This window comes from Passer montanus, unplaced genomic scaffold, assembly GCF_014805655.1.
Source record: "Passer montanus isolate IOZ18808 unplaced genomic scaffold, ASM1480565v1 scaffold68, whole genome shotgun sequence".
NCBI classification, from domain to species: domain Eukaryota; kingdom Metazoa; phylum Chordata; class Aves; order Passeriformes; family Passeridae; genus Passer; species Passer montanus.
The window spans coordinates 2982829-3009806 of NW_024371926.1; the positions used below are offsets into that span (position 1 = coordinate 2982829).

Here is a 26978-nt window from a genome sequence, read left to right on the forward strand (position 1 = left end):
TTTGGTGCTCCATCCCTCTTTTTCCATGGCTCTCTTCTTGCCTCAGGGTTTTACTCCTGGGAAGCAGAATGCAGGATATGGCAGTGCTAGGATTACACATTCTTCTTGACTTCTTGGCCACCTCCACATCTGCTGCTTAAATTATAAATTCCTTGGAGCAAGGACTAATCGTATGCATGCAAAATGATTTAATTCAGTTTGGGTTTAGCTAGGGTAGAATTGAATTTGGCCTGCAAGAACAGAAGTGGAAGGAAGTGCTGGGACATGCAGGGAGGTAGGGAATCGTTATGGATGTCTCCTGACTCTGTTTCTTATGGATGCACTTTTTTTACTGTACTTTTCGTTTTAGACTTTCAGAGATGGTTCAGTGAGGGCCCAGCCTTGAAGACTGGTTAGGAAACTCAGTAGCTAAAAGATAATGGGAAGTCAGAAAAAAAATAATTATCAGCTAATATAGGTTAATGTCTGCCTAGAGCTTGGGAGGTCGTAATTAAAGGTAGAAAGATTTTAATTGTTGAATCCCAGATTCCTTTTGTTGCGTGTGTAGACAGACGTGTGTCTGTTGGTGATAACACTGCAGTGGCTTTTACCAAGTGATGACATTTCATGGTGGTGTTAAACATCCAGGAGTGCTGTGAGTCACAACTGAGCTGCAGTATCCTGATTTTCCATGGGTTTCATTGTGCCGTTCCTCCCGGTCACTTTCCCTCCTGGCAGCTCTGGGAATTGGGCTGAGAGTGGCTTTAGCAGGGATGGCTTAAGCAAAAGTTTCTCCCAAGGAAGGGGAGAGAGAAGCTCCTTCCTGGTGGTGTCTTCTCCTTGTGAGCAGCAGGAAAATGCTGTGTCTGTTTGTGTTTTGCTTAGAAACTTTCTTTTCCTGTTGCATTTTCCCTGTCTCCTCTGGAAGGTGTGTTTGGGGCCAGGTTTTTATATAAAATGAAGCAATTAAATATGCCCCTGTCATTTCACAAATTTAGGTGTCAAAGCCTCACCATCCATACAAAAAAACTTGTGTTGCAAGATTTTCTTTGTCCCTGCAGACACTGAAGATGCTGGAATCAGACTTTTGCTTTCCTAATGTGGTCTCTCAGATCTCCTGAGCAAAATCCCAGCTGTTTGCAGCTCCAAACCCTTAATCACCAAACTTCCATGGAAGACACCAAACTGGAAATTTTTCTCCTTTTATTCATAAAAAGCAGCAGGATGAGGCTGAGGTTCAGGGTCCCCAGTGATTTTAACGTTGGAGTGAGCAGGTTTAGGCTGTCTGATGCCTGTTGGTGTTGGGCAGAGCGTTCCCCTGGCTGCAGGAGAGTGTTTGTGTGCTGTTTATCCTGCAGAAACCACGGCCAGGGATCAGGACATCGTGGAGGGAGGGCACAGGATGGCTCCAGGTGAGGGATGGCCCGGGTTGGGTCTGCCTTGGTTATGAAAGGTTGCACAGATCTCCTCACAAACCCAAACAGCCTCTGCTGCTCCTGGGAGCGGTGAAAAGACACTCGGGATATTCAGCTGAGACAAGTTATCAACACTGAGCAGGTTTTTAGGAAAATTGGCTGGGTTTTCTTGGCTGGGGTCTCCTGTGGCTCGTGCGTGTGTGTGCTTGAACTGGAGTGAAGGGAGAGTTCTGTGGTGCTGTCCCTCTGGAAGTGCAGTCACTGGATTTGCTTAGACTGTCGGAATTGCACTCGGTGGTGTGGGAGTTGCTTGGTAGAAGCAAATGATTTGAGGCATTTGCTTTCTCTCAGAGCATGTTTAATTAATAATTGGAGACAATAGAACTCTGCAGGGATGGTCTTGTTGAATGTGGGGAATTTTTCACATGGAGTTGGTGAAGAATAGTCAGCACAACAGGGCTGGGACTGGGGTTTCTGCTCAGTTTTGCCTTTTGGCAGTGTGACCAAGTGAGAGCGGGATTCAGGCGAAGGCAGGAGGTAATTCTGGCAGCTGCCCTCGTGGGGCACAGCTCCTCCAGCCAGGCTCCTTCCTGCCCTGGGAGCAGCTGGATCTGAGCACGTTTGACAATGCTGGGTGCTGCTGGCAGGCACTGTGGCCACAGCCTGAAAATTGTGGCAAGAGCCTCTAAAAAGGTCCTGGAAGCAAAGGCAGCCCTGGTGTTTGTTCTTCCAAAGGGAAATCCTGGCTAAGTGATGCTTAACTCCTTAGGACAGAGATTTTGCCCCATCCCTGGAAGTATCCAAGGCTAGGTTGGAGCAACCTGGAACAGTGGAAGGTGTCCCTGCCCATGGCAGGGGTGGAATGAGCTGCGATTTGGGTTCTCTTCCAACCCAAACCATTCAATGATTTCTGATGTGCCTGTGGATATGTGCTCCAAATAATTGAATGTATTGTCTGTGCTGGGGATGAAGGCATGGAGTGAGTCCCTTGCCACACAAACCATGTGACAGCACCTGTGGCTCAGCTCTGGAAGGTGGTTTCTGACCTCTGTTTGATTAAACCTGTTGAGTTTTCATGGGAACTTCCTTGTGTCCCAGTGAACTGCTCAGGGCTTTCCTTTCCCTGGCAGTGAAAAGGCTGTGCTAATTTGATACCCAGGTAATTTGAAACATAATTCCTTGCTGAAATGAAATGTCTGGTTTGACTGATCTGTTTCACAGAGATTTCTCCGTAGTGGAGGGGTAGCTTGGGAGGGGAACTGGAACATTTAATTTGGTTTTCTACTTTGTGTTGCTCCTTGAAAATTTCTCCTGAGGCAGAAGGAGGACGAGTAGATTGGCTTAGTTGGATATTTCAGGTTGGAAAATCCTTGTGATATGCAGGGGAGAGAAAACACTCTGAAGCATTCAGAAAGATACTCTGAGACTCTGTTTCCTCCAAATCCATGGATTTTACTGTTCCTGATGGGCAGGCTGCAGATAATCTGCAAGATTGTCCACTCTGCAAGATTGTCCAGTTGGGCTTGCCCAAGTGACCTGGTGCTGGGATTTCTCTGTGGTTGTTGCTGTTCTGCTCTGCTTCCTTGTCATGCTGCTCACTCAGGAAGAGCAAAAACACTTTCACATTACTGAATTTACAAATTCAGTGCTTCCAGAAGACTTCAGGTAATTTGGTGGATATCTTGTACGAGTGTGCTTTGAAAAGAGGTTTATTACAGAATTTGTCCTGCTTGTTTTCTCCTCCCCTCTTCCCAACTTGGCTCTCCCCTTAGCAGCTCATTTGTGGTTTGCAGAGTTGCTGTGACCTCCCTGTGCTTCTGCAGAGCAGGTTGTGATCCTGGGAGCATTTTTGTAAATGGGTGAAGCTTTACAGTGCATCTGAGTCCCACAATCCCTCCCCAGCCAGTCCAATCCATCCCCAGTTGCCTGTTCCTCCTGAACTGCCACAAATTCCAGCTGCTGATCAGAAATCTGGATGAAGAGCTGTTGCAGAGCACTGGAGTAAAGAGCTGTTGCTGAGCATTGTCTCTGGCCTGCCTGGCTCAGAGAACTCTCTCTTAGGTGTATCAGGGATGATTTCCAGGCTGTTTTCCCCGAGTGCTGATGTCAGGCTGAACAAATGCTCCTTTGTGCTGCTGCCATGTGATGCTGCTCCCTCCCGGCAAGGAGCTGCTCTCAGCTCTCCTGTTACTCCTGCCTTTGTTAGGGATAACTTCTCTTCCAGGGCAGTTGTTTTTATTGGGAACATCTGTCTTTGGTTCTTGCCCTGTTCAGACTTTCAGTGTGGGGTGAAACTCGACTGTTGGTAAACCCTCAGTGAGTCCCTGTCAGGGTGGTTTGAGGCCACTCTCATCTGTTCTGACAGAGGTGCCTTGGCAGTGCAATTAAACATTGCTGCATCCCCTCTCCACATCTTTTTCCCTCCGAATTTAAAACTGGGAAGGTCACAGTATGGCTGGGAGTAAAAGAAAAAGCCCCCCAAGGTCAGATCTTAGCATGGCCCCAAGCTCTTGTGCAAACCCATGGATCCAGGCACACACCTGGGGTGCAGAAGATGGTTTTCCCGAGGTATTGCCAGCTCCAGCAGGACAGAATTAAGGTTGTTTCTTCCCTAATCCAGTATTTTTGAATCCTGCACCCCAATATGTGCCTGAGACATGGCAGGGTAACCTAAATTCCACATTAATGAAGCGCTTCCCTGGGTGGATAAAATGGGAGGAAAAACATAATTAGCTAAGGAAGGAGAGCCCCTCTGCAAGGCTGCCTTTGCTGCAGTTATTTCTGTCCCCTGAATCATTAATCAGCCTGGCCCCATGCCAGGGAAGGCATTAGCCAATCTGCAATTTCAATGGCTTTTTGCTTCCAGTGCTAATGGTAGTAGCAATTCTAACCATGAATCCTTTACTACAAAAATAGTAGTTAAACCACCTAATCCTGTCTAATACTTGTGACTTCACATTCTTTCTTTACCCACTATTGTTATGGGAGAAGGCTAAAAATAGGGCAGTAATCAGTTGATGGAAGAAGGTATTTTAACCCTGGCTCTGGTTGTCAGTGCAAACCTGTTGTGGAGTGTGATGCTTTCCTTGCTGTCAGCTGGGGAATGCATTTCCCCTCTCCTGGATGCAGTAAATTGTCTGACTGCACTCAGATCTGGCATTTTTTTGAAATCACCTCCTCTGTGAGCTGTTCAAACTCAAGCAGCCTCCCCCAGCTGAAGGAGGATTTGTTTCCATCTGAAATTTGTAAACCTTTAGTTAATTTAAAGAGTTTTAACAATCGTGAGTATATAAATCAAAGTATTCAGCTGTAATTTTTTGTTTTCTCCTCTCCATTCTAAGGATTTTTCTTGGTTTTGATGATTTTTATTCTTCAGTTGTCTCAATTCTGGTGTTCCTGTAGTAATGTTGCCTTTTTTTGAGGGACGTTTTACTAGAGAAGGGTTTGCTTGGAGGTTGTGGGTTTTTTTTTTTTTAATTGCAAATTGAGCAAGTCTTAAAATATAGAGGCCAAAATGGATGGAAATGTTGCATTCACACTTGCAGAATGTACAGGAGTTAAAAATAAATATCCAAGGAAGAATCACACTCTGGAGGTGCTCTAGGTAAGCACCTGGCATGTACAAATAGGCAGAACTTGGAATCTCATCTTGTTTTCTCACAAACAAAACAAATGCTGTTGGATCTTCCAGGTTGGAAAGAGACTGGAGCAGCCTGGGACAGTGGGAGGAGTCCCTGCCCATGGCAGGGCTGGAATGAGATGGGCTTTAAGGTCCTTTCCACCCCAAATCAGTCTGGAATTCTGGGATCTTAGAGCTGAGAAATCAGGACATTTGTCTCTGCAGAGAAATATAATAATGATATCATTTCCCACATTCCTCTGCAGCAGTGGAGGAGCAAAACAAGAGAGATCCCTGAGCAGAACTGAAATCCTGGGAGGCTCCCCAGGCCCTCCAAGAGCTCAGCCAGCAGCAGGAGAGTCCTTCCCACGATTTGTGGTCCCAGCAGCCATCCCTTGCCATGCCTTTGTTTGCCAGGGTGGCAAAGAGGAGCTCAGGCCAGAATTCCCTGTGGAAGTATCTGTGGGATTCCCTGGAGTTGGTTTGCAGGGCTGAGGGCAGCACTGGGCCCTGTAATTTGGTGCAGATCAAAGGAATATTGAAATGATCCATTTGCATGTTCCAGCTTCAGGAGTTCTGGCTTTGCAGGGCCCATCCTGGAGCTGATCCCTCCTGGCCACGAGGGGAACTGGGGAGAACAAATGCTCCAGTGTGAGGGAGGGAAGGGATCCTGGGCTGAGGAAGGGCTGGAGAAGGGAATGGGAATGGGAACCTGGAGAGCTGGGGCTGGCAGAGGTTTGCTTTTGGTGGAGAATTGGCTAAGTAGAAACAGATTATTTAAACCCTCTTCAGTCACTGCTACCCCCATTAAATACAGGTATTTGATCTATTTAATGTTCAACATAAAAAAATAAAATAAAAAGTCATAAATCTGGTTTCACAGTGCACTTTTAGAGACAGTTTAGATCATCACTAGAATATTTATTACCTCAAATATTTATTAGCAAATATTTTTCAGATTCTTTTTCTCCAGAGGAATTTCTAGTTAGTTTTCTGGGTTTTTTTCCTCTTGTATGCCAGATTGTTTTATTTCTTTGCTTAATTCCACTTGCCTTTTGCTTCCTGAGAAACATCTCTTGGATAAGGAGAAAGAAAAAGAATCCTTTGGGGTTGAGAGTGAAATTTAGCCTTGGATAGTTCGGCTGCCTGTCTGCCCAGGTGAATGTAAATTCTACATAAATGAGGATTCCTTAATATATAAAAAACTGGTGTACAATCCCCTGGGATACCTGAAATGTGATACAGCCCTGCACTTGGAATTTATATGTAAAGGTCATTTTAGCAACCATATTTGCTTAATATAAGGTGCAGTATTAACACAGACTGTTGACATTAATATTTACCCAAAATTACAATTCACATGCTTTGCTGGTCGCTCTTGGGGCATGTAAAACCCCCCCCTGGATTATTCTAGAATAAAAAATACAGTCCTGGAAATCTGCAAGGTAAATTCCCTGTTGTTTTCCTGCTAATTTGTTGGGGCTTCAGCTCAGTGTTTAGTAATCAGAAGGACAGTTTGGGGCCCTGGCTGCTGTTAATTGACCTGAGTGCAGAATCCCTTCTGACAAGTGCCATTCCCTGGGGCCTGGCTTTGCTGGGCTCCAGTGAGCTGGAGTTTGCAGCACCAGCAGTGCCCTGCCTCCTGGCTGGAGCTGGGCTCAGGCTGCTGCAGGTTTGGGAATCCTGGCATCCTGTGATTTCATGGAATCTTGGCTGGTTTGGTTCTGAAGGGACCTTGAAGCTCAGCCCATCCCACCCCTGCCATGGCAGGGACACCTCCCACTGTCCCAGGTGCTCCCAGCCCCAGTGTCCAGCCTGGCCTTGGGCACTGCCAGGGATCCAGGGGCAGCCACAGCTGCTCTGGCAATTCCAGCCCAGCCCCTCCCCACCCTGCCAGGGAACAATTCCCAATTCCCAAGATCCCATCCATGGCTGCCCTCTGGCAGTGGCAGCCATTGCCTGTGTCCTGTCCCTCCATCCTTGTCCCCAGTCCCTCTGCAGCTCTCCTGGAGCCCCTTCAGGCCCTGCCAGGGCTCTGAGCTCTCCCTGGAGCCTTCTCCTCTCCAGGGGAGCCCCCCCAGCTCTCCCAGCCTGGCTCCAGAGGGGCTCCAGCCCTGGAAGATCTTTGCGACCCCTTTGCTGTGTTGCAGTTTTTTACCCCGGGGACACCAGAGCCTGGTTTGGGGTGCAGTGTTGGAGCTGGGGCAGGAAGGGCTCGGTCCCAGTCCAGGTGTGTGGGTTGTTCCTCTACTCTCACTCTCCAGGCTGATCCAGACCCGTGGATCATTGGTGATGTCTGTGATGAGCATCTGAGTCTTTGCTCTTCTGCACGAGATAACTTGGAAAACTTAAATCCATGACGGGGTTTGTTCGGGGGGCTTGGAGACAGGGAAAAGTGTCTGCCTGGGTTGGTGGGTGAGCAGCAGGTCCCAGCACACAGAACATCCCCACCTAGCTGCTGGAATTGAGCTTTGTCTCTGTCTGGTACAGCTCCATCCGTTCAGAAGTGTTCCAGACGCGGACAGGGGCTGGCATCTGGGTAGCTTTGGGACAAGGAGAGCATTTGCTTCTGAGTTGTTGTCACTGAGTTTTGCGATGCTAAGGCTGTCTAATCTTATTTAAAAGGCAAGAAAGTGCAGTTGTCCTGTGTGAGGTGGCTGCCTGACATGCACGAGCTGCTCGGGGGGCTGGAATGATTCAGAGCTGCTGAGAGGCTGCTCTGCAGTTGGTGAGGTGTCAAGTGGCCATTGACCACGGGAGAAATGGGTTTGAGCTGTTGCAGGCTGTGGTACAGGAGAGCTGAAAGCATTCCATGCTTTTTGTCCTCCTGGAGTAGGATTGGGTGTCTGTGGTGTCTGGAGTTGTGAAAGGCCCCTGGAGCACGTGCAAGGCCAAGGGGGTTGAGAGGATCAGTAGGGTGACATGCAGGGTCCTGCCTGTGGGTCATCACAACCCCCAGCAGCTCCAGGCTGGGCAGAGGTTGGAAAGCTGGGAAAGGCCCTGGGGGTGCTGGTGACAGTGTGAGCATGGACCCAGCTGTGCCCAGGTGTGCCAGAGGCCGCTGCCACCTGGGCTGTGTCGGCAGCAGTGTGACCAGCAGGAGCAGGGCAGTGACTGTCCCTGTGCTGCCACTGCTGGGGCACCTCATGACAGGAGAGACACTGAGAGACTGGAGAGTGTCCAGGGAAGGGAACGGAGCTGGGAAAGGTCTGGATCCCCAGGAGAGGCTGAGGAAGCTGGAAAGGGGCTCAGCCTGGAGAAAAGGAGGCTCAGGGGGGCCCTTGTGGCTCTGCACAGCTCCTGCCAGGAGGGGACAGCCGGGGGGTCGGGGTGTGCTCCAGGGAACAGGGACAGGAGCAGAGGGAACAGCCTCAGGCTGGGCCAGGGCGGGCTCAGGGTGGGCACAGCAGGAATTTGCACATGGAAAGGGTGCTCAGGCCTTGGCAGGAGCTGCCCAGGGAAGGTTGGAGTGCCCATTCCTGGAGAAACCCGAGGAAGGACTCGGATGGTGGCACTGAGTGCTCTGGGCTAGGGACAAGGTGGGGATGGAGCACAGCTTGGACTCAATGGTCTCAGAGATCTTTTCCAGCCTCAGCGATCTGGGAGAATGAATGAGGTTTGAAGGTGTGACAGGGAGGAATGTGCAGTGAGGAATCCAGCTGTGCCTCAGGGATGTGAGTGAGGAATCCAGCTTTGTCCGATGGGTGTGCATTGGGAATCCAGCTGTGTCTGTTGGATGTGCACTGGGAATCCAGCTGTGTCTGGTGGGTGTGCAGTGGGAATCCAGCTGTGTCTTGCTTTTCCCCATGTTTTTCAGCAGAGATGTGGGAACTGGTGCAGAGCAGGGGCTGAATTCCCCCAGCCTTGGGAGGTGCAGTGATCCCGTGGTTTTGCTCCAGTTTCTCAGCATGGCTGGTGGCAAATCCCACTTTGGGATGTGTGCTCCCACCGGGCAGGCAGGGGATGGTTTCTGAGGCAGTGGAGTGGCCAGAGCTGGAGTGTGTTACAGTGACACACATTCCTGTATTAGTGTGTGGAAATCGTTCTTCTTGAATGAGATTTACATAATTCCTGAGTGCATCCACACGTTCAGTGACGAGGGGAGGAATATTCTTGTGCAATGAACTCGGTCTGGAGTGTGGTGCTCATGTCCAGAACCTTCATTTTGTGCACTGGGGTTCCATGGTGTGTGTGAGCAGGAGGGAGGAGTTCTCTCCTCCTCGGGAAGGCGGGTGCTGGCTCCTGGGAGGATGTGCACTCTGCATCCCTTCCCAGAGGCACAGCCTGCCCGGAGCAGGGGCAGCCTGGGGTGCTGCTGGCTGAGAGCAGCAGGAGTTGGGTTTGCTTGGATCGCTTCCCAAGGGATTGGGGCTTCAGCTGCCCTCTCCTTGTGTGATTCCTGATTCCTGAAGGTTGTGGAGCTCACCTCTCCCTCCCAGGATGTCACATCAGCTCCAGGTGTCAGGGCATCTCTCCCTCATGCAGCCGATTGATCCTGGCGTTGTCTTCTGGATTTCTTTCAAATCTCTGCTTCAGTGGTGAGCCACATTTTCTGGTAATCAAATCCAATCGGCGTCAGTGCTCATCTGGGGAGAAGTTGTCTCTGTGGACCTCCTTGTTTCTTGTGTTTACACCACCCTGGCTCTGCTCTGTGCTCCTCAGAGCTCTGGGATCAGTAACAAGAACAGATCCCAGTGAGATGGAAGATCAGCCTTTTTGGTTAAAGGGCATTCCAGAGGAATCCCTGACTTCTGGAATGCAGAGGTGTTGGAAGTCATGGCTTTGGCTTTGTGTTCTGTTGTTTCAGACACGTTGATCTTTGTGGAAGGAAAATGAAGGAGCCCTGTGATATTTGTGTGCAATGAGGTGAAAATGTGTTGCTGTTTAACATTATAGCTACTGAGAAATGGGAAAAGGATCTTCTGGGTGCAGTCTTTGAAAATCAAATAAATAGATCCAATGATCAATGAAGGTAAAGAAACTGTGTGACTGAGGGAAAGAGCTGGAGAATTGCTGTTTATGGACACTTTGAGCTCAGAGTGGCCAAAATCAGGCACAAAGACCCAATTTAGAAAATGCTTTTATCCATATTTGTTAGGATTCTTGAAAGAGCAATGATAAGGGATGTGAAATATCTGTCAATGAATAATTTCATTTCCTCACATCTGGTAGCTGATAGAGAAGGCAGTTTTTATTTTCTGCTTTTCATCATGGCTGGGGTAAGGGATACTGGGGAAGGGGATGGGGACAGCCTCTTTCTCCTGTGCCATTGTCCTGTTGGAGCGAGTCCAGGAGCCACCGAGTCATCTCCAGGGCTGGAGCACCTCTGCTGAGAGAATTGGGATTGTTCAGCCTGGAAAAGAGAAGGCTTGGGGTGGTCTCATTGTGGCCTTCCAGGAGTGCCTGCAGGGAGAAATGGAGAAGGGTCTCTTGACACGAGCCTGGGGTGACGGGAGATGGCTTCAGACTGGCAGAGAATGGGTTTAAAGTGGGTATGTGGGAGCAGTTATTCCCTGGCAGGGTGGGCAGGGGCTGGGCTGGAATTGCCAGAGCAGCTGTGGCTGCTCCTGGAAGTGTCCAAAGCCAGGCTGGGCAGGGCTTGGAGTAACCTGGGACAGTGGGAGGTGTCCCTGCCATGGCAGGGGTGGCACCGGAGGAGCTTCAATGTCCCTTCCTACCCAAACTATTCCATGATTCCATTTTGACCAAATCAAGTAAAAATACCACTTAATATCCTTTTGGATTTTGCTGGAAGTGTAGTGATTGGATCTTTGTAGCAGCTTTATTTTGAGGTTCCCACAGCTCAGCACCCACCCCTGGGAGATGGTTTGTTTTGGGGAAGCTGTTGGATACACTCTGAGCAGCCTTTGCAGTGGCTTCTGTGGTTTGCTGGGACATCTCTTCAGCAGCTGTGAGTTCACATCACCTTTTGAATCTCTCTGTGCAACTTCTCCATTCCTCAGACGTCTGATGGAAATAATCATTTGCTCTCTGCCAGCTTTTGTGGTTTGGCACATCTGGAGGTTGCAGCACTTTCCATGAGTTCAGCTTGAAGTGCTCCATGGAAGAATTTGGTCCCAGTGACGTTTGTGTGGCACCAGGCAGCTGGGCTGTGTCAGCTGCAGAGCAGGGATGGAGCTGGCAGGGGGGAAAGTCCTTGGGGCTGCAGTTTTGGGAAGGGTTTCACTTGGTGTCAGTGGCCCATGTGACAGATGTCACTGCAAAAGGTGGCAAGGCTGAGGCAGAACTGAAAATAACTGAGATACAGTAACAGGAGGTTTTTAACCTGATTTTTAAACTGGGATTCTGAGTGAGTGACCCCTGAGAATTTGCAAATTATGTAAATATCTATTAAATAATTAACTAATATACCACTAATCTTTTGCAAAGTATGACAACCACGGAGTAGAAGAATTTAGACTGGAGGGGATTTCTAGAGGTTAGTGTGGTGCTTTCTTCTGTCTGATTCTTAGATGAGATCTACAGAATATTGTCTTAGGTGAGATCTATAGAATATTATCCTAGAATAAAAATAAAACATTGAGTTTTATCCAGGTCCTGCTGGAAGTGGTGCTGCAGTATCAGAAGTCATGGTTAAGGTCAGTGATGGTGGTGTAACATTACAGTGCTGGTCACTGGAGCATCCAAACAGTTTTTGGGATTTTTTTTTGTTGTGTAGCTCACCCACCAGGTATTGCTGAGCTCCTTCCTTGGCCTGGCAGGGCTCTGAGCAGAGCCAGGACTAAACCCTGCTGTAAACCTGCAGCGTGCTGCAAGGAGCCTGGATCAGTGTGGGCATTACTCATTTAAAAGTGCTTTATCAGCTCCTCCCTGCTGAGCACAGAGGTGCCTCAGCCCTGCTGGGCTGCAGGGATGTGTAAACACCGAGTAGGAGGGGAGTTTGTGCTGCTTGTGTGGGGTGTTTGTGGCTGCTGGGACACTGGAGCGGGGCAGGGGAGGACAGTCACCTGCTCCAGTCCCAGCACGTGCCTCAGCTGCTGGGCTTTGGCCTCGAGTCCAGAGTTGGGGTTTCTTTTTGAATTTGCTTCCTCCTGTGTGCTCAGCAGCTGAGATTTGGGAATGAGAAGCAGGAGAAGGGTTTTCCTGCAGTTTCAACATACCCAGTGCATGTCAGGTACTGATTCCTGCTCTGGGCCAGGGACAGCAGCCAGGGCACGGCTGGAGCTGGGCCAGGGCAGCTCAGGCTGGAGATCAGGGCAAGGCTCTTCCCCCAGAGGCTGCTGGCACTGCCCAGGCTCCCCAGGGAATGGGCACGGCCCCGAGGCTGCCAGAGCTGCAGGGATGCCCAGGGTGGGGTTGTTTGGGGTGTAGGAGCTGGATCAGTGATCCCTGTGAATATTCCAGCTCAGGCTGCCCAGGGTGGGATTTTTGGGGGCCTGGGCAGGGACAGGAGCTGGACTTGGATCCTTGTGGATCCGTTCTGTGCTTCTGTCAATTTCTTCATACAATAGTTTCAAGTTTATGCTTTTTTTTGCTGCTCTAAATGACTCAGTTTTCATCAAATCAAAGCATTGTTTTTTTCTGCTTCCTGTCTGTGTAACCTGGATGTAAATTTGCCAGGTTTATACGGGAGATTTTCCTTGATTCCCACCTGAAATGATGCTGGCTCCTCATGCCTTGACTCCCTCACCTGAAGCCACTGTGAAATATGAGCAGAGACAGTTGTGTTAAGGCTTTGTGTGTCTTAAAAGTAATTGCTGGTTGTTCCTTTCCTGTGCATGCATAAATCTAACACACAGAAATAAATCTGTGTGTAGTAATACATGTGTGTGTATAATAACAAAAGTATATAAATGTTGTAACTGATGGGAGTGTTAAAGGTAAGTCATACTCTGGAGCTCCATAACCTTGTTACAGGCTCTCAGTCTGGAGCAGAAAAATGGCTATAAACTGTGATTATAATAAAAATAGCAGCAAAGAAGAGCATTTCCTGATGGCCTTTTCTCCCCCATCTGTGAATAGGTGCGTTCCATGGATGAGCTGAATCACGATTTCCAAGCGCTGGCTCTGGAGGGACGGGCTATGGGAGAGGTAAGTGATAGGCCTGGAGAAAAAAAATTGTATTTTGGGAGGGGGAAGAAATGAAATAGCAGCTTTTTGAGGCTGCTGGGATGATTGTGATGCTGAGGGTTCTTCGTTCTGCCTGCAAGGTCTGTGTGTCTGTCTGTCCGTGTGTGTGTGTCTGTGTGTGTGTGGTTGATCCAACTCCAAACCTGCCAGGCCCCAAACCTGCCAGGCTGGAATCCATCTCAGAGGGAGGAACAGTTCAATTTCCACCTGTTGGCTCATCCAGCAGGAGAGAGTGGCTGCACAGCAACAGCTCAAAATCCGTCTGGGGACAGGTGTCCAACCCTTGGAGCAGGTTTATTGTGGGATTCACTGAGCTCAGACCTCGTTGGGCTGTGGGGCATTGTCTGCTGCTCTGTTTTCAGTCCTGGCCACCTTTTTTTGGCTCTTGCAGAAAGGCCAGGACTGTGCTTAAGGTTTGGAGTAACTGGGCAGGGTGAGCCAGGGCTGCAGGAGGGATAAGAGCAGGGCACAGATAATGGGCCTGCAGCTGGCACTTCACAGAACCCCAGCCAGAGTTCATTTAATCTCTCACAGCAGCAAGGAGATGGCAGATTTAGGGGGGAAATGCCCACTGGTTTTCTTGGAAAAGAGAGAATTTATCTGTTTTTAGGGTGATCTGAAAGAATAGCTTGTTCCTGTAGGTTCCTGGAAGCTGGATGGAAAGGCTTCTTTGCCTTGCCTGTTTCCTTCTGCCTTTAGTGAGTCCCTTGTGGAAAGACAGAGGAGAAAATCATGTCTGGTAGGAGGATGTTCATGTGTGACAGCTCAGCTTGGTGCAAGTGTGATGCTCCTCTCAAGCTCAGACCAGTTTATTTCCTCCACGTTTAATCTGTCCTGTCTGTTACCCAGTGCGTGAGCCAGTGTAAAAAATAAAAACCCCTGGAACCCTGAAGTTGCTTTTTGGGAGAAAAGAGCAAACCAGGACTGTGCTGGGTGGGATTTGTAGGGAGGAGCCCTCTCTCAGATCAAAGACTTCCTTCCTTCCTTCCCCTGTTCCTTCCTTCCTTCCTTCCCCTGTTTCTTCCTCCACCCCTGCTTTCCATCTCTGCCTTCCTTCTCCCCCTTCTTTCTCTCCCCCTATCCTTCCTTCTCTCCCCCTTCTGTGAAAAACCATAATACAGGTTTGGATTTTGATTTGACTTGAGAGGAAAATCCATTTCTCCAGGTTGGATTAATTTACCCCAAGACTATTGACTAAGAGGAGGTGAAAATGATTTCAAAGGAGCCAACCTGACATTAAAAACCTGCCTGAAGCTGCTGCACAGCAGCTGCTGTGCTCCATGTGCAGCTCGCCTGTGGAATGCTGGGGGTGGGAATGTTCTGAGGAGAAGAGTTTGTGACACCTCATTTGGGCAGGAGGTTCCTTCCCAGGGAGAGCCCGGGCTGGCTGAGAGCAGGTTCCCAGTGAGCACAGCACTCACTTTGCCTGTCAGGACACAAGGTCACGGAGCTGGAACGCCTGAAGGAATTCCTAAAAATGCTGAGTTCTCCCAGCTTTTGGTTTATTTAGGCATTTCTGAGAGGAGCAAGTTTGGATTTGTGTTTTGGAGCTTTGCCTCCCAGTGATGACTCATTTTTTTCCCCTTCTTCTAACTGTGATGCAGAAAATTTTGGCAATGGCATCCTTTTGTCACTGGGCTTTTCCACATGCTGGAATGAGCAGGTTTTTCTGGGAAAGGTGACATCTCGCCCTTCTCTTTCAGCTAAAGCACTATTTCTTGTTTCTCTTGGTGTTTTTCTCCCTCAGTCTCACGGTTTCCATCCTCTATCCATTGAATATTCTCTGTATCTCTCCAAGGGTGATTTCAGGAGGTCCCACAGGATCTGTTTTGGCTTCAGGACCATGTTCCTCACCTGGGTTTTGTGCAGTTTAGATGCCTTAACAAGGCACTGGTGGTTTCTACCCCTTCTGCTCCTGGAATGAGAAGGAAACTTCAGGAGAAAGTCAGAGAGTCTGAAATAAATGATAGTGAAATAAATTGATAGTGGATAAAGATGAGGAAGGGTGTTTCTGCATTTAGTGTTAGATTCCTTTTATCTTCTAGTTTCCTTGCTCCTTGTTAAGCACCGTCATAATTTCAGTGATGGAAGGAGATTGTGAAGTCATCAGAGCAGTTTTATAAAGGGCACTGTCAAACAGTTAAATCTCTTATCTAGCCTGCTCTCAAATTGTAGATAATGCTTGGAGATCAACAGATATCCTTATCTGGGAACATTAAGAATACTTTAAAAACCCCCACAGCCTTCTACTCCCTTGGGGCTGTTTCCATCCTCAGACTCCCAGCCTCATATTCCCGAATTTCCAGCAAGTGGAAGTGCAATATTTTTTCAATCAGGGAAATTAAAAGGAGTCCCAGAGCCCTGTTTTCTCCACTCTGAGCTGTGAAAGCTTTGTGCTGTTGGTAGTGACTGTGGTCAATAATGCTGGAAGCAGCTCTGGGGCAGGGGATGTTGTCCCTCTGTTCCAGCACCTTGGCCAGGCTGTTCTCTGGGATGAAGGAACTCACCTTGGAGCTTTGTCTGGCAGGTCCATGTGGGATTTTGGTGCTCTGGCTCAACCCATCACATATGGCCCTTAAGGCCTTGACCCCACAGCTCTGACCCTTATCTTTGGCTTAACACAAGCCCTGCAAGTTCCATTTCTCCCCAGCCTCAGATGGGGAGCTGCATGTCTGCTTTTGCATGCTGAAATCCCTTGGATCTGTAGCTTTGCAGCAAGGAGTGTGGGTGCAGTGTCTCTGGGGATAGTGGCAGCAGAGAGGGGCTGTGAGGTGCAGTTGGGTTTGTCCCCAACCCCTCACAGGCATTTGGGACCTTGGATTTGGAGTAGGTTGTGCAAAGTCTGTGTCTGGAGTCAGGAGCAGCTGGGTGAGGTGCTGGTGAAACTTAATCCCGAGGGTGGGAGGAGGATGGGGACACAGAGCCATGAGGCAACTGGAGGTGCTTAACTTCAGATCTGGGGGTAGCAGGGAATTGCAGCCTGCCCTGGAAGAGAAATGCTGGTAAGAAATTATTACGCATTTCCCTGAAAGTGTTTAATTATTGCTGGGCTGCTGCCCTTGCAGGGCAGTACTGGGATCACTGAGTGTGGGCAGTGAAAGTCCTGTAGCCCCTTGGGGTCATTGTAGGGGAGCTCTGGGACATCAGAACCTGGAGAGGCAGGGACAGGGATAGGGGACAGCAGGCTGGGCAAGGCTGGAGCTGGGCCAGGGCAGCTCAGGCTGGAGATCAGGGCAAGGTTCTTCCCCCAGAGGCTGCTGGCACTGCCCAGGCTCCCAGGGAATGGGCACGGCCCCGAGGCTGCCAGAGCTGCAGGGATGCCCAGGGTGGGGTTGTTGGGGGTCCAGGAGCTGGATCAGTGATCCCTGTGGATATTCCAGCTCAGGATATTCCATGATTGTGTGCCCATGTCCATGGTTAATGCCCCATTGGTGCAGCTGGGTGGGTTCTGGAGAAGCCCCTGCAGAGGGACTCAGTCCAGTGGTTGTGACAGTGGGGCTGGACACTTCTGTACCTGGATTAAACAACCACAAACCAATCAAAAATGAAGGAAAAAACCACACCAAACTAAACCCCTGTGCCTCTGCTTCCCATGCTACTGATGTGTTGTGTTCCCATAAATTTATGATTTATTGGCCCCATAAATTTATGATTCATTGGCAGCTGGGGAGTACTGGCAGTTGGGAATAATGTTTGGGTTGGGTTTTTCAGTTTCCCCAGCGCTGGCAGTGCTGAAGATGGGAGTGGATCCAAGATGGAGATGGGATCAGTGGGGCCGGGGTGGAGATGGGATCAGTGGGGCCGGGGTGGAGATGGGATCAGTGGGGCCGGGGTGAGATGGGATCAGTAGAGCAAGGTTGGTGATGGTTCCACAGCAGCTCCCCTGGCACTTCAGGAAAGCTCAGGACAGGGCTGGGAGCAGACCTGAGCAGGAACACAGGAATGGTCAGACATTGCCAATCCTATCTCTCTTTCCTGTTCTCTCCCCAAACTGGGAGCGGTGTGAGTCCCAGAGCAGGCAGGGAATGCCTGTTCCTTGCAGGGCAGTGCCAGGGGAGTGCCAGGGCTGTCCTGGGGCAGTGCCAGGGCTATCCCAGGGCAGTGCAGGGCTCTCCCAGGGCTGTGCAGAGATGTTCCAGGCATGTGCAAGGCAGTGCAGACTGGCACTGCTGCTGGGTGCTGCCCTCCCTATGCAAGCTGGCTCTGCTGCCCATCCTGTGCAGGCTGGCACCGCTGCTGGGTGCTGCCCATCCTGTGCAGGCTGGCACCGCTGCTGGGTGCTGCCCTCCCTGTGCAGGCTGGCACTGCTGCTGGGTGCTGCCCTCCCTGTGCAGGCTGGCACTGCTGCTGGGTGCTGCCCATCCTGTGCAGGCTGGCACTGCTGCTGGGTGCTGCCCATCCTGTGCAGGCTGGCACTGCTGCTGGGTGCTGCCCTCCCTGCCCCAGGGGGGAGGGCTGATAACATCTTGGGTACAAAGCAGGACCTGTAAACACCCATAAATACCTGCTCTGCCTTCCCTACCTGTTGCTGCAGACAAACCCAGTTCTGCACTGCACAGATGGCTGCTTTTATCTTAATATTTGCCTTGTCTGAGGGGGATCAGTTTTCTTAATTTGTCTAATTCATAATCCCATCTCAGTGGGATCTCTGTGCCCTGGCTGCTGGAAGAAATGCTTTTGTTGATGATGGGTAAGTCCTCCCCTCCTCCCTGCTCTGCCAAATTGAATATTGGCCTAACTCGTAAGTCCTTTGTAAGAGGGCTTAGCAGGATTATTTTCATACTGCATAGGGTCAATTTTAATAAAAACCAGGGAATGAATAAATGACTCTGGTTCTAAACCACTGCTTGTTCTTTTGAAATTTCCAACCTGCAGAACTGCATGAGAGTCACTTAAAATACCCTTTTTTTTTTGTCTTCCATTGCATCTGACAACTTTCCCTGAGGAAAAATTCATTGTCTTAGCAGCCTGTTGCATAATTGCAGGTGATTGCTGCTTGCTAATGCTCTGTGCTGGTTGGAGCAGCACTTGACAGATGAAATCCCCCTCCCCTGTTAGCATCTGTTAATATTGGCTTTGGGTTTCCCTGATATCTGCAGATAGCTCTGGAATCTCCTGTGAGGTAAACTTCTCTCTTCTGTTTGTTTCTGCTGATGGTGCAGAACTTCCAGTTGGAAACTTGGTGCTTCTGGTGGGGAAAGGTTAAACTGGAGGGAACAGGGCTGGGGTTCTTTGTGCAGGAGCAGGAGGTGTGCAGGAGACAGTGAGAATTGAAATGTTTTGTGAGCCTTGGATGTGATTCACTGGAAGATTCAGAAGGTGTTGGGGTGCAGTTGTGCGGGATTGTGCTGGTAAAGGTTTTGTTTTCCTTAGGAAAGGGGTAGAGGAGAGCAGGGCAGAGAGGGAAGGGCTGGGTTAGCTGCAGCTCTCCCTCCAGCAGGCAGTGCTGCTGCAGCCCCAGGTGTGCTGGAGCTGCTGCAGGTGTGGGAGAACCCCGGAGTGCTGTGGGTGGGGAGGGCTCTCAAAGCCCACCCACTTCCAGCCCAGGGACACCTCCCACTGTCCCAGTCCAGCCTGGCCTTGGGCACTGCCAGGGATCCAGGGGCAGCCACAGCTGCTCTGGCAATTCCAGCCCAGCCCCTCCCCACCCCGCCAGGGAGGAATTTCTTCTCAAGTAGAAGTAAAGGATAGAGGGGTTTGGCCTTGCAGGACAGGGCAGAGGCAGGAAAGAATGAGCAGAACAGTAATTTCAAACCAGAGCAATTCCATGATTTTCTTTTCAAGGATACAGGAGTGGGATTTTTACAAGGCCTGGAGGGACAGGACCCAGGGAATGGCTGCCACTGCCAGAGGGCAGGGCTGGCTGGGATCTTGGGAAGTGGGAATTGTTCCCTGGCAGGGTGGGGAGGGGCTGGGCTGGAATTCCCACAGCAGCTGTGGCTGCCCCTGGATCCCTGGCAGTGCCCAAGGCCAGGCTGGACACTGGGGCTGGGAGCACCTGGGACAGTGGGAGGGGTCCCTGCCAGGGCAGGGGTGGCACTGGGTGGGATTTAAGGTCCATTCACACCCAAACATTCTGGGATTCCATGTGGAGCTGTGGCTGCAGGACATAAAGAATTTGCAAGACACCTGAAGTGTGTTGATATTTATAAATACTGGAGAGCAGTGGCTTGGCTTTTCCCTCCTTCCCGGTGCAGGTGGAGGACCAGGTTCATCTGTGTTTGGGAATGATTGTTCCCCATGGGAGCCTCCTGCCCTTCCATTTGGGGTTATTTTGGGATGGCAGAAAAGGGAGCATGGGGCAAGGTCCCTGCTTTTATCCTCGAGCAGCCCACACCGTGTTGAGGGTATGAGGAGAAATCCTGTCTGAAATCACTGCAGACTGATTGGTTTTGTAAACAAACAGCTCTTTGTTGAGTTGGGGAGGAAATGGAGAGCACAACTTTGTGATTGTGCTTTAAACCAGCACCCCAGGGCTGTGAAATCAGTTCTTGCTGCTTCCTCTGCATCCAGCCACTGATTTACTCCTCAAGTGCAGCCTTAGATTTGCACTTCTGCTGCTGGAGTTATCAGCAGGAGTTGATACCAGTCTGGATATTGAATTTGATATCAATCAGGGCATTGAATTTGATATCAAATAGAGATATTGAAGTGGTTATCAGGATATTTAATTTGCTGTCAGTCAGGGTATTGAAACAGATACCAATCAGGATTTATCACCACTCCTGATCCAGAGGGGAGATCCCCAGAACTGATGATTCTTGTTTCTTCCATGGTAATTTCAGGTAATTTCAGATTCTTTTCATCTTCAGTACCTTGAGTTTTATCCCAGCTTGAGGCAAGGCTCATTTCATGGTTAATTTGCTGTGAATCTGCTGCTGGGAATTCCATCCACCCCATCCAGAGGATTTACTGGGATATTGTCCCCATGCCACCTCAGGGCCTGGAATTCCCAGTGTGGAGCTGATCCCTGGTGAAGCTGTTCCCAAAACCCCCAAAAGAATGGGAGGAAGGATTCAGGAGAGGGATTTTTACAAGGCCTGGAGGGACAGGACCCAGGGAATGGCTGCCACTGCCAGAGGGCAGCCATGGATGGGATCTTGGGAATTGGGAATTGTTCCCTGGCAGGGTGGGGAGGGGCTGGGCTGGAATTGCCAGAGAAGCTGCTCTGTCTGCCACCTCCAGAGCCAGGAGCTTTTCCTGGGCTGTCCCATTCCCAGGATGGCTCTGTCCCATTTCCAGGAGCTTTGCCTGGGCTGTCCCAGCTCAGGGTGGCTCTGTCCCATTCCCAGGAGCTTTTCCTGGGCTGTCCCAGCCCCAGGATGGCTCTGTCCCATTCCCAGGATGGCTCTGTCCCATTCCCAGGAGCTTTTCCTGGGCTGTCCCAGCCCCAGGATGGCTCTGTCCCATTCCCAGGATGGCTCCGTCCCATTCCCAGTGTGGAGCTGATCCCTGGTGAAGCTGTTCCCAAAACCCCCCAAAGAATGGGAGGAAGGATTCAGGAGAGGGATTTTTACAAGGCCTGGAGGGACAGGACCCAGGGAATGGCTGCCACTGCTAGAGGGCAGGGCTGGATGGGATCTTGGGAATTGGGAATTGTTCCCTGCAGGGTGGGGAGGGGCTGGGCTGGAATTGCCAGAGAAGCTGCTCTGTCTGTCACCTCCAGAGCCAGGACAAATGGGCCGTCCCATTCCCAGGATGGCTCTGTCCCATTTCCAGGAGCTTTGCCTGGGCTGTCCCAGCTCAGGGTGGCTCTGTCCCATTCCCAGGAGCTTTTCCTGGGCTGTCCCAGCCCCAGGATGGCTCTGTCCCATTCCCAGGAGCTTTTCCTGGGCTGTCCCAGCCCCAGGATGGCTCTGTCCCGTTCCACACGTGGTGGGTGCTGCCCTCCCTCCCATCAGTGTTCCAAAGAACCTCTGCAGCAGAAGGGAGAAAAGGCAACTCCTGAGCTTTTCTATCCCCAATTTCCTGCCTCTCCAGCAGCAGCTCCCATTGGGAGGCAGGAATTTGTTCCCAGGTGAGCTCAGGCAAACTCACAATGTTTTCCCCCTCCTTTATTTCCCTTGTGAGTGCAGAGAGGCTGGAGAGTGTCTGTGAGAGTGTCTGACGTGTGGGGGTTCCTGGAGCTGGGAGGAGAATCAGGACTGGGGAGATGGAAGTATTTGATTCTCTCAGTTGTGTTTAATGGTTACCTGATAGAAGGGAGATGCTTACGGGGTTTATGTTTGCATTTTATACTTATTTTAATCATGCTTTGCTTTGTTTTGTTCTTTTTTTGGTTATTTTTTGTTTTGTTTTGTTTTGTTTTTTTTTTAATTGCAGCAGCTGTTGCCGGGTAAAAAGTTTTGGGAATCTGATGATTCCAGCAAAGATGGACCAAAAGGGATATTTCTGGGAGATCAGTGGAGAGACAGTGCTTGGGGAACATCAGGTAGCTCAATTATTTCCTTAATTTAGTGGGGGTTGAATACAGAAATGTGCAATTTATTTACTCAAAGTCCATGGCCAGGCTGGATGAAACAGCTTTGAAAAGATTTAAAACCACATCTGGCTTATATAATAAAAAACAAACAGCCTTTGCTTTGTGATAAAATAAGGATATCCATGGATGTCAGAACATAGTGTAATGTGAATATGTGTAAATTCATGTTTATCTGCTTAAAAATCTTAAATTACCCTTACAATTTCAATTTCTGATGTGTTTTCTGCCTTGGGATGGATCAGCTGAAAGTTTGAACAAAGGTCTCGGAGAACAAGATGAATAAAAAAACATCCCTTCATTTTTGAAATAGTAAACCAACCAACCAGAACCCACCATTCAGTTAAAAAAACGGAATAAAAATAAAAATATTTTTAAAAAATATATAATAAAAAAATTTAAAAAATTAAAATTAATGGTTTGAATTAGTGTTGCATTAAATCTGCCAATGATTTTGTTCTTGCATCAGAGACTGTCCCTGATTTTGGATTTGATGGGAGAGCAACATTCAGTTTAAAAAGCAAAAAAAGGAGGTTTTGAATTAGTATTGAATTTTATCTGCTAAGGATTTTATTCTTGGCTCAGAGACTCTCCCTGATTTTGAGCTTTGGGGGAGACTATTCAGGTTGGTTTTAGGAAAAAAAACCTGCAAGTGCTGGGTTTGAAATGCTGACCTTTGATTTGTTCTGTCCATGGTTTTTGTGTCATGAGTCTGCTCCTGAAACACAGCTGGGTGTCTGGTGCAGCTCCCACAACCTGCAGCTCCCAGGAAATGGCATTTGCAGCTCCCAGGAAATGGCATTTGCCTCACTGTTGTGTGGGATTTTCCCTGATGAAAATACCAATTTTAAATGAGTGATAAGGCCTTGTTTTATTATTTACATTGAAAAATGGCCATGCAAAGGTGATAGAGCTTCTCCAAACGTGCCTGGCTGGATCAGTCTGGGCGCTGGGGGAATTTTGGGCAGCTGCTGCCTGTCCCAGCCTTGGGAGCACCTTGTACCTGGTTTAGTCCAGCCTGGAGCTGAGATTAGGGATTAGGGCTGAGCCAGGCTTTGGGACCGGCTGAGGTTGGGATTTTCTCCCCCAGGCCCCTCTCATCCCTCCTGGTGCTGGTTCCCATTCACCCCACAGCTCACAGAGCCCTGAGTGTCTTTGGCTCCCCCAAAATAAGAGAGCAGCACCTGAGGGCTCTGCTCCCCAAACCCCCCAGTCCATGCAGCCAAAAGCTACAAGCTGTAGTCCTGCCCTTCCTTCCACTCCCGGGGCAGCACTGCTGGGTTAAAACCAACTTTTCCTCCTTTTTGGGAAGTTTTCCCCCCATAATCCCCCCAGTCCATCCAGGTGAGGCCTGGATCTTCCTTGGCTCCATCCCTTCTCCATCCGTGCCCACAGGATGCACTGCAGGCCTCCCATGTGGATTTGGGGTTTTACTCTACCCCAGAGTTGTGGATTTAGACCCTTCAAAGAGAGCCCAGCTCAAAGCTGCAGTCCTGCCCTTCCTTCTTCTCCTGGTGACACAGAGTTGGGCAGCAATGCTGGGTTAAAACTGGCTTTTCCCCTTTTTTTGGAAGCTTTTCCCCCTTTTCCCCCTTTCCCCCTTTCCCCCATTTCGGGGTCACTCTCTCCTGCCCAGCCAGGGATTTTTGCAGAGCCCAGCAGGATTTGGAGACCCCAAGTCTGTCCTGGTTGGGACTCAAAGCCTCAGGGGTGACAAAGGGCTGAGGGGTGCAGGAGGACAGGGGGATGAGGAAGGAGAAATGAACTCCTCAGAAACCTTTTCTTGAGGAAAGAGCAGCCAAAAAAAATCTCTGATCCTGACATGAACACAACAATTGGTGGAACACAGGGCACAGGGCTGGTGGAGTAGCAGGATCATGTTTTAAATGACAAGCCAAAACTTGTTTTCACTGTGCTAATGCAAGAATTGTACTAAAACTAAAAACCAAACCTTTGGTTTTTTAATTGCAACCTTTAATTAGTCTTAAATTTCTGACATTTTTTAAGTTTAGATTTTAAACCTAGCTCTCACTTGCAGGTTTACACGTTGTAGTATTTAAAAAATGAGAAAGCCATCCTAGTTTAACTAATGGACATCAGCAGAATCACAGAGTTGGCACTCGTGAGTGCAAATAAGCCCCTGGGGAGTACATATTGAATGATTTAATTTGCCTCCTTTGAATAGTTGGATGTGCTTGTGAGAGTTTCCCATGTTTCTGTTCCAGATCACTCTGTTTCCCAGCCAATTATGGTTCAGAGAAGACCTGGGCAGGGCTTCCATGTGAACAGTGAAGTCAACTCTGTGCTGTCCCCACGGTCAGAGAGCGGAGGGCTGGGGGTGAGCATGGTGGAGTATGTGCTGAGCTCATCTCCTGGAGACTCCTGCCTAAGGAAAGGAGCCTTTGTAAGTGCCTGATTGCACCTTGCTGTTCTTTTCTCCCTTTGCTGCTTCGTTTGCTTGGTTGTGAATCATTTCTAGGGCAGAGGTTTCTCTCTTTGCTCTCAGTTCAGCTCTTCCTCAAACAGGGCAGGTTTAGTCCTTGGCTTGGGGGTGTGGGATGGGAGATGGGAAGGTGCTGGCATTCCCTGGGTGCTTGGAAAAGCCCCCCAGCAGAAACAGCCCATCCAGGCTAATCCTTGGGAAAGGCCCCACAAACCTGCACTGAGCCTGTGGCTGCCTTGGTGCTGATCCCAGGAATGGGATTCCAGCTGCAAACCCTTTACCTGGGGATAACTGCCCTGGCATGGTGTTCATCCTTGTCCTGGAGGTTTTCCTCATGCTATTTTTTGGGATAACCACCCTCCTAACAAATAGAATGGTGTCAGCCCCCCTTCCCTGGAGCTCCTGTTGTGGCTGGATGTGTTTCCCAGCTGGGATTGCTGGGCAGGCTGCTTCCCATGGGGAATGGCAGCACCCCTTTTGTGGGGTGGGGAAGGGGCACAGCCTCCAGGTGATGCATGTGGGGAGAGCTGGCATCAAGCCCAGCCCTGCAGTGGGAAAAGGGCTCCAGAAATGTGGAAATCCTCCCTTGGCTGCTCAGCCCTGCCGGGGTTGCTGGCCCTCCTTAGAGGCTGCCCAAGGACCTGGGAGAGCCCTGGAGAGCTGGGAGGATTTTTGGGATGTGAGCACTCAGGGCAAGGAGGCAGTGTATCCCAGCTGAGGTCAGGGAGGGGTTTGCTCCTCAGCACAGAAATGTGGAAATCCTCCCTTGGCTGCTCAGCCCTGCCGGGGTTGCTGGCCCTCATTAGAGGCTGCCCAAGGACCTGGGAGAGCCCTGGAGAGCTGGGAGGATTTTTGGGTGTGAGCACTCAGGGCAAGGAGGCAGGGTATCCCAGCTGAGGGTCAGGGAGGGGTTTGCTCCTCAGCACAATCAGAGTGACAGTGGTGACACAGCTGTCACTGCTGAGCACCCCCTTGTCTGGGGGAATGTTGCTCCATTGCTGCACTTAGAGGTGCCATTTCCAAGGAATATTAAGGAAACACAGTTCTGTTTTCTTTTAGAAGCAACACCAAAAGATTTTTTTTCATTTCAGAACAATTTCTTTTTCTCTAAATAGGAGGGAAAAATCCCTCCCTCCAATTAGAGAGAGTAGGAAAAGGGTTCAGTGGATAGAGGCAGAAATGCTGTGTGCAGAGCACTTCTCCCTCCAGTCAAGAGGAAGGCAGGCTTTGGATGTCTGTCCCTGTGACAGCCCCAAAGCTGCCTCTGATAAATATGTTTATATGCCCCTTGCTGGTTTTTATCATAAATTATGTTGTTTTTCCTCTCCCTTTTGTTGTTCAAAACACTGCCCCAGGCATCATCACCCTTTATTCTCCTCCCAAGTGCAATAAAATGCAGACACGCTGCAGATGTAACGCCACTCATGGAATGCACAACAGAACAGAAATCCTTTTATTCCCTCTTTTTTCCCCCCTTTTCTCCCAGAGAAATGTGCTTCAGGATTACAGGGGCTGATGATTGAGGCAGTGATTTATTTGAGTGCTTTTAAATGAGGTGTGCCTTGGAATTCACTGTTGATGCCTCCAAAACTGAGGTGATTTTCAAACACTTGTCCAGTCAAGAGCTGTGTCTGACACTGATCCAGGCACTTCAGAGAGGCACTAATTCACTTTATGACCCTGCAGCATTTGCTGGTGTTGATTTTGAAGTGCTTAAGTCCCATCTAGAAAGAGAATTCCTTACATTTATTTTGGGATGAGATTTTTGGAGCCTATAAAAGCAAACCTTGAGTTACTAAATGAAGAAACCTGAAGAGATGAAACACCTCTTGGAAGAGTAAGAGCGAATTCCCTTGTTTCTTTGATTATTATTGAATATTTTGCATTTTTAGCTATTTTTTGTAGGAAGTAATGTTTGCAAGTAACTTCTTTTATGGTGACATGTGTCTTTGATTTGTTACCATCTTGGGGTAACAGAAAATTGATCTGAAAACTCAGCTTATTAAAACAATGTCTCTTTTGCCCAGGGGCCAAGGGATGCAGAGAGTGATGAGAATGACAAAGGGGACAAGAAAAGCAAGGGCACGTTTGATGGAGATAAATTGGGAGATCTGAAGGAGGAGGGGGATGTGATGGATAAATCCAATGGTTTGCCTGTTCAGAACGGGATCGACGCCGACGTCAAAGACTTCAGGTATGTGCATGGGTGCTTAGTAATTAATCAGTTAATAATAATCAGCGTTGGGGTCTAAGCTCAGCCTCTCCAGGCTCTCACTCCATCCCCTGCAGTGCCATGGGGGGAGAATCAGAAGGGGAAAAGTGAAAATTCCTGGGCTGAGGTGGGAATATTTGAAAGGGAAAAGGAAAAACTGGGCCTGGAAGTGAAGCTGAGGCAGGAATTCCTGCAGCACATCCCAGGGAGGGTATCAGGCCCCCCTTGTTCAGAGGAGTTGGCTCCACTGGGGGTCACTGGAGCATCCCGCTGCCCAGGAAAGGCTGAGGGAGCTGGAGCTGCTCAGCCTGGAGGAGAGCCCCAGCTGACAGGGGCCCGGTTTTAGGTGTGTCCCTGTGTGTCCCTGTGTGTCCCTGGCTGTCCCTGTGTGCAGGGGTCAGGGCAGGCCCAGGCTCTGCTCCAGGCCCAGCGATGGCCCCAGAGCCATGGGCAGGGCCTGAGCCTGGGAGCTGCCCCTGCCCAGGAGGCAGAACTGCCCTGAGAGGGGCTGGAGTCTCCTCCCTGGGGCATTCCAGAGCCACATGGACACTCTGCCGTGCCCTGAGCAGGGAGTGGCACCAGTGACCCCATGGGCTCCTCCCAGCCTGACCCAGTCTGGGATTCTGTGACAGGGACTGGTGCAGACCAAACATCATCCCTCCAAACACCCTCCTCTTCCCTCAGCTCTGGGTGCTGTGGGCTGGGGCATCACAGAATCCCAGAGTGGGTTGGAAGGGATC

The 26978-nt window shown here is 49.7% G+C and overlaps 1 protein-coding gene across 6 annotated transcripts in view; it reads left to right on the top strand.

The window, feature by feature from the left end:
* The window catches only part of PUM1 (pumilio RNA binding family member 1), an 80600-nt gene that overhangs the window by 6768 nt on the left and 46854 nt on the right, over nucleotides 1-26978 (top strand). For 4 of the 6 annotated variants that reach the window (XM_039729108.1, XM_039729105.1, XM_039729109.1 and 1 more), the window contains exons 3-6: nucleotides 12997-13065; nucleotides 21427-21535; nucleotides 23809-23987; nucleotides 26054-26220. In XM_039729108.1, coding sequence (XP_039585042.1) covers nucleotides 12997-13065; nucleotides 21427-21535; nucleotides 23809-23987; nucleotides 26054-26220 — 524 coding nt within the window. The remainder of the gene's footprint in view (nucleotides 1-12996; nucleotides 13066-21426; nucleotides 21536-23808; nucleotides 23988-26053; nucleotides 26221-26978) is intronic. The other 2 variants (XM_039729110.1, XM_039729107.1) reach the window with 1 other exon arrangement.